The sequence below is a fragment of the Gracilinanus agilis genome, chromosome 1 (genome assembly GCF_016433145.1).
Source record: "Gracilinanus agilis isolate LMUSP501 chromosome 1, AgileGrace, whole genome shotgun sequence".
NCBI lineage: Eukaryota > Metazoa > Chordata > Mammalia > Didelphimorphia > Didelphidae > Gracilinanus > Gracilinanus agilis.
Genome location: NC_058130.1, coordinates 753,696,682 through 753,703,467, shown reverse-complemented (window position 1 = coordinate 753,703,467; position 6,786 = coordinate 753,696,682). Strand labels below are relative to the sequence as shown.

Genomic DNA, 6,786 nt, shown 5'->3' with positions numbered 1-6,786 from the left:
GCCAGAATTTTATCCAGAAGCCTTTATTACAAATGCAGCATTCTTCCGGATGCCTCCCTCTGCAAACAATAGATTGAATTGGAGGCACACACAGATGGGTCTGTGTTCTATCAGCGGCACCTCCCCATGCTGTGAGATTTGGGGACCTGCCTCTCTGCCCTCCTTCATGGAGAATCCAGGCCACCTTCTGCTGGGTCTCTGGGAGCCCTGGGTATTATCCATGCACGTCTGACCTGAGAGGGCCATGAATAATCTAGAATGAAGACAGGAAGAGGGTTGGGGGGGGGGACCCATTAGCGTGTTGCTTTCCCCTCCAGCTCCCCTTTATCCATCTGAGGCCCCTGCCCTTAAGCCAAGAAGTCTAGGTTGAGTTTCCCTTTCAGAAGGCATCAGCATCAATACCAAGGCGGCCCTCGGGTGCACCCAAGCATAGCTCCCTCTCTTCCCTCTCTCCCTCCCTCCCTCCCTCTCTCCCTCTCCCTTTCTCCCTCTCTCTCTGTCTCTCCATCTCTCTCCTCTGTCGTCCCCTCTCTATCCCTGTCTCCTCTCTCTCCCTCTCTGTCTTCTCTCTCCTTCTTTCTGTCGCCCCCTCTCTTCCTTTATCTCTCTCTCTCTTTCCCCCACCCCCTCTCCCTTCTCCCATTTTTCCCTCCTTCCCACCATCTCTTTCTCTCCGTGTATCTTTTCCTTTTTCTCTTCTCCTGTCTGCCTTCTCTCTTTTTCTCCTCCCCCTCCTCTTCCTTTTGTGCTCCTCAGGGCAGTTTGCTATCTCTGCAGCAGCTTGTGCCGGCCCTCCCTACCCCAAAAAGCTCACTAGCCGGGTTCCTCAGCCATTGGAGACGTCTGCTGGGTGAATTGCCCTTGGCAAAGTTCCTGCCCAAATGAAAAACGAAAGTGGGTCGAGCTGGGCCTGGTTAAAGACCATCTCTGCCAGAGCATCACCATGGGCATGGCGCCCGGCGCCTTCTGCCTTCCCATGACCCAGATAAGGGATCCCAGGGTCTCTGTGGCAGGGGGATGGCCTGTTCCCCTCAGTCACGTGCCGTGGTCCGGTGGGAAGACGGCTAGAATTGGGGTCACAATCCTAACAATCACGGGGCCTTTAAATAGTGTTCGAAGGCTTGCAGCGTGCTTTACAAAATGTATTTGAACCTCACCACGGCGGGAGGTGGGCGCCATGATTATCCCCAATTTATGGATGAGGAAAACAGAGGCAGGCAGAGAGGAAGTGATTTGCCCAGTATCAAACCCGTAAATGTCTGAAGCTAGATCTGAGTCTGTCTTCCTGAGTCCAAGTCCAGTGGGCTGCCCCAGAGGACCACTCGTGTCATTTGGGGCTGGTCGCTTTAACCTCTCTGGGCCTTCATTTCTTAATCTTTAAGTTGAGGCAGAATCGGACCAGACCCAAGCCGGGGACTGTTGGGAGAGTTGGACTGGAAAGCTCCTCTCTTCTGCCATCTTGGCTCTGCCCCCGAAGGCCCTGCCAGCTGTAACTCCAGGCTCCTCGTTGTCTCTTGCCTGGACGCTCATTATTTTTTTAAGATAAAATTTTAGTGATAATTGTCATTTTTCCTTTTTCCTTTACCCAGATTTCTCTCTGTATCCCTCCCCACCCCCTTAGCATCATCCCTGGCGTTTTCTTCTATTGTCGTCATTGTATCTGATTCAGTTTCCTGCTGTTATTCTCATTTGTTCTTTGACCCACTAATTCTTTAAGATTAAATTATTGGTTCTTTTTTAAAATTAATTTTAATAGATTTTAATTTTTTGGTTTTTCATCACCTAAATCCCCCCCTCAAGAGCCACCCATCCCTTACCTTAGAACACGGGCAGGAGATAAGCTAATGTGCTCTGCACACTTAGATGCCAGGTGCCCGTTGTATAACAAAGACATTTTTTAAGGGGGAAAAAACTCAGCAATAGTGATCAAGGTGGGCTGCTAGGTGGCTCAGTGGATTGAGAATCAGGCCCAGAGTGAAAAGCAGGAGGTCCTGGATTCAAAACTGGCCTCAGACACTTCCTAGCTGGGTGACCTTGGGCAAGTCACTTCACCCTGTTTGCCCAGTGCTTGCCCTTTTGCCTTTGAATTGTAACTAAAACAAAGTTTTAAGAAAAATTCCGGGTGTCTCCCAAAGGATGCCTTCCATGTTTCTGCTTATCGTTCTTTAGAGGTGGACGTGGACAAGTTATTCCTCAGACGCTATTTCTGTCGCTGGTTCTGCTCGTTTCATGCTCCATAATTTCATGGGGCTCTTTCCCTGTTTTTTGTTGTTTTTAATGAGCCTGCTGGTCATTTCTTACGGCACCGTCGGGGAGGGAGGTTCTATGTGTCGCCGGCTCTGGCCAGAGGACCCCCCAAATAATCAGGATCTCTTTGTCCTCCACAGGGAGAAGAAATGGGTGACTGTAGGTGACACGTCCCTACGGATCTACAAGTGGGTCCCCGTTACAGAGCCGAAGGTAGATGACGTGAGTATGACTGGCTGTCGTCCTTCAGTAAACACATCTATTTAAGAGCCTGATTGCTGCGAGGTTCTGTGCTTGGCCCCGGGGATGATCTAAAACGATTGTTAATAAAAACAATAACAGCTAACATTTATAGAGAGCTTACTCTGTGCTCAGCTCTGCCTTTTACAAATATTATCTCATTGGGGGAGAGGGTTGGTGCATTTGTAATGTTTCCCATTTTACAGATGAAGAAAGAGAGGCACACAGGTTAAATGACTTGCCTAGGGTCACCCAGCAAGTACATGTCTGAAGCTGGGTTTGAATTTGGGGTTTCCTGACTATTCTTGACACCTCTTAAGACAAAGACCGATAACTAAGATATATGATGTTATATAAATAACTTTGCAGAAAGTTATAAAACAGCTAGGTATGTGGGGAGCTAGGTTGGCCCTGTAGATAGAATACCAAGCTCAGAGTTAGGACCCAAGTTCAAATCCAGCCTCGGTTGTGTACTAGCTTTGTGATCCTGGGCAAGTCACTTCACCCTGCTTGCCTCAGTTTCCTCATCTGTCAGATGAGCTGGAGAAGGAAATGGTAAACTAGCTGTGTGTCCCTGGACAAGTCACTTCACCCTGTTTGCCCTGCAACTGTTCCCTTCCTCTCTCCCAGGCAGCCAGCCACCTCATATAATGAAGTTGTGGAGTTTTTTGTTTGTTTGGGGGTCAGGGAATTGGCAAAACCAATCAATACATTGAAAAAAAATCTGACAGCATGAAATATCTCACCCTGGCAGATGTCTCCCATCTCTGAAGAAGAGGGAGCAGCTGTCTTCTCGTGTCTCCTCTCTGGAGCTATTTTGTAGCCCTCCTTTAGGACCGGTTGGGGTAGTAATTCTTGCCATTTTCATGGCTGTAGCTCTTTGGCGGTGCAGGGACATCTTCCAGGGTTTCTCTGTTTCCATCCCCTCCAGGCTTTGTCCCAGCCCAAGAACATCCCCTTTGCCATACGTCCATTCATAGCCCACTCCTGCTCTGGGGCTCTGCTGTGTTTCCTGGTCTTTGCTGCCATGAGAGGGACCTGTAAACGCTTTGGTGTATAAATGGAGTTTCTTTTGGTCAGTGACTTCACCCAAGCTTTGATTGAGTGCTTGTCACACCCCAGGCACTCGGCTAGGTGCTGGGGATTCAAAGGCAAGACCTAGACAGCTTCTGCCCTCATGGAGCTTCCACTCGAGTTGGTCACATTTCACAACAGTCCATTCTCCATCTCTACTTGGTAGCCACAGCCTGATTTTGACTTGGATGCCTGTCACTGGGGGCCTTTTTCCTGTATTTCTCTTTCTTTTTCTTTCTTTCTTTCTTTCTTTTTTTTTAAACTTTTACTTTCTGTCCTAGAAATATCTCTAAAATAGAAGGGCAAGGGTTAGACAAACAGAGGTTTGTGACTTGCCCAGGGTCTACACAGCTAGCTTTTTTTTTTTTAACCATTACCTTTTGTCTTAGAATCAGTGTTTAAATAATAATAAAAATCTTAAATATCAATTTCAAGGCAGAAGAGTGGTAAGGGCTGGGCAATTGGGGTTAAGTGACTCGTTCAGGGTCATACAGCTAGCTTTTTTTAAAACTCTTACCTTCTGTCTTAGAATTAGCATCTAAGTAATAATAATAATAATAAGCAATTATAATAATATGTAATCTTAAATATAATTTCTAGGGCAGAAGAGTGGTAAGGGCCAGGCAAAAGTGTGACTTGCCCAGGGCCACAGCTAGCTTTTTTTTTTAAACCTTTACCTTCTGTCTTAGAATCAGTATCTAAGTAATAAAGAATAATAATAAAAAGTAATTATAATAATAACTAATCTCAGTGTCATTTCCAAGGTTGAAAGTGGTAAGAGCTGGGCAGTTGGAGTTAAGTGACTCACTCAGGGTCACACAACTAGCTTTCTGAAAAAACCTTCTGTCTTAGAATTGGTGTTTAAGTAATAATAATAATAATAAATACTCTAAGTATCAGTTCCAAGGAGGACCAGGAGGGCAGAGCCTTTTCCCCCAGAAGGTTTGCCATAGGATAGGTTGGGGTCAGCTTGTCAGCAGCTATCCCATATAACAAATTTTATTTTATTTTTTAAACCCTCACCTTCCGACTCAGAATAAATTCTGTGTATTTGTTCCAAGGCCAAAGAGAGGTAAGGGCTAGGCAATGGGGGTTAAGGGACTTGCCCAGGGTCACCCAGCTAGAAAGTGTCTTGAGACCAGATTCGAACCCTGGACCTCCTGGCTCTCAGTCCAGTGAGCCACCTAGCTGCCCCTGTTTTATTTTTTTAAAGAAAATGGGGTGGGGTGGAATCAGTAAAACCAATCGATCCATTGAAGACAAATCCCTGAAGAAGGGGGAGGAGGCGTCTTCTCGTGTCTCCCCTCCAGGGCCATTTTCCCTGATATTACGACACTGACACCCCTCAGGCTCTCCCCCATCTCTCCCCTCCACCCCTTTCCACTACTAGACGTAGTCCCAAGAGGATCGGGGCTGCTCTCTTTCTTTTTTGACTGGGAAGGGAGAAATTCTCAGTAGGTAAATCAGGACAGACGTAGAAGCAGCAGTCCCTGCCTTCCCTGCAGGACTAAATAGCGGCTGGTGTTCGTAGAATGCTGCCCTGTGAGAAAGCAGCGAGCTCCCCACCCCAAAGGGTGCTGTCCCCATAAGACAGAGGAGGAAACTGAGGCGGGTGATCAGGGGGGACCTCCTTCCAGCCCGGGTGGCCCCCCTCTGTCTGTACAGACCATGTAGGGACACAGACATTCCTCGGGGCAGGAGCTCGCCCCCCTTTCTCTAGTGCCTGGAGCATAGTAAATGCTCCATGGTTGATTCATTAAAGAATCAGTTACCCAGCCTGGTCTGCCCCCGGCCCACAGGCTAAGTGGGAGGGGCTTCCCTTGCAGGGGGGGGGAAGGGGGGGCGAAATAGACCCGACTTGTAATTGAGGTCTTCCAGGCTCCGACGTGTTCCCACCTTGTGATTCTGACTGGAGGGGGATGCTAAGTGACAACAACAATAATCATTTTTGTTGTTCAGTCCCACTTTCCATGACCTCATTTGTGCTTTTCTCCTCAAAGATGCTGGAACGTTTGGGCATTTCCTCATCCAGCTCATTTGACAGATGAGGAAACTGAGGCAGAGCAAAGTGACTCAGCCAGGAAGAGAAGCTTCCGGGGCTAGATTTGAACTTCGTGACTCCAGGCCCTGTGCTGTGTCTGCTGCTGCTTTACCAAAAGAATAACCAGCACTTAGAGAGAGAGCTAAGGTTTGCAGGCCGAGGGCTGATCCCTCAGACGCTTGTTTGCTGGGTGACCCTGGGTGAGTCACTTCGCCTTGTTTGCCTCAGTTTCTTCATCTGAAAAGTGAGCTGAAGGAAGGAAAAGTCAGACTAGCTGGATGACCCTGGACAAGTCACTTTACCCCGTTTGCCTCAGTTTCCTCATTTTGAAAAATGAGCTGGAAAAGGTATGGCAAACTAGCTGTGTGACCCTGGGCAAGTCTCTTTACCCTGTTTGCCTCTGTTTCCTCATCCAAAAAATGAGCTGAAGAAGGAAAAGTCAAACTATCTGGATGACCCTGGACAAGTCTCTTTACCCTGTTTGCCTCTGTTTCCTCATCTGAAAAGTGAGCCAGAGAAGGAATGACAAACCACTCCATTCTCTTTGCCAAGAAAACCCTAAATGGAGTCATGAAAAATCGGACACGACGGAACAGCAGCAACAATAACTAGTATTTCTAGAGCACTTTTAAAGTTTGCAGAGTGAGCCGAGGACACGGGCTCTCGTTCCATCCTGAGGCTGGAGGAGTTCAATGGCTCCCTGGGCTCACCCATGTCAATGACCGTGTAAGTGTCCGAGGCCGGAGCCCCACTTGGGTCTGAGACTGACCACAAGGCCACCTGCTGCCCACACCTGGAGGGCACATTCTTGTTGACTCGGGCGCACTCCTCCAGGCTCTGGCCATTCTCTCGCACCTCACGGTCTCCCAGGAGCCTTTTCCAGGCTGTCCTATGTCCGGAGCTGGGCGCTTTGCTAACTGACGCCTGCAGATACATCCAAAGAGAAGCAGAGGGCCGTCCCTCCCCGCTCCCCGTCTGGTGGAACAGAACTTAGAGGCATATTTGTATAAACGAGCCCGATACAGAATACGTGGAGGTGATCCACGGAGGGTTGGGAGGTGGACCTGGAGCTGAGAATTGAAGGGAGCCTGGGGGTGGGGGGAGAGCCCCTGGAGGCCAAGATTGGAGGCAGCTGGAGCAGCTAGGGGGAGCCACACATGATGGAGGGCTTTCAGTGCTAGCCT

General features: G+C 48.6%; 1 protein-coding gene across 1 annotated transcript in view; it reads left to right on the top strand.

Moving 5' to 3' along the window:
• The first annotated feature begins 2,325 nt into the window (after window positions 1–2,325).
• The window catches only part of BCL7A (BAF chromatin remodeling complex subunit BCL7A), a 29,982-nt gene continuing 25,521 nt past the window's right edge, over window positions 2,326–6,786 (top strand). Inside the window, exon 1 of the mRNA XM_044685407.1 lies at window positions 2,326–2,469. Coding sequence (XP_044541342.1) covers window positions 2,326–2,469 — 144 coding nt within the window. The remainder of the gene's footprint in view (window positions 2,470–6,786) is intronic.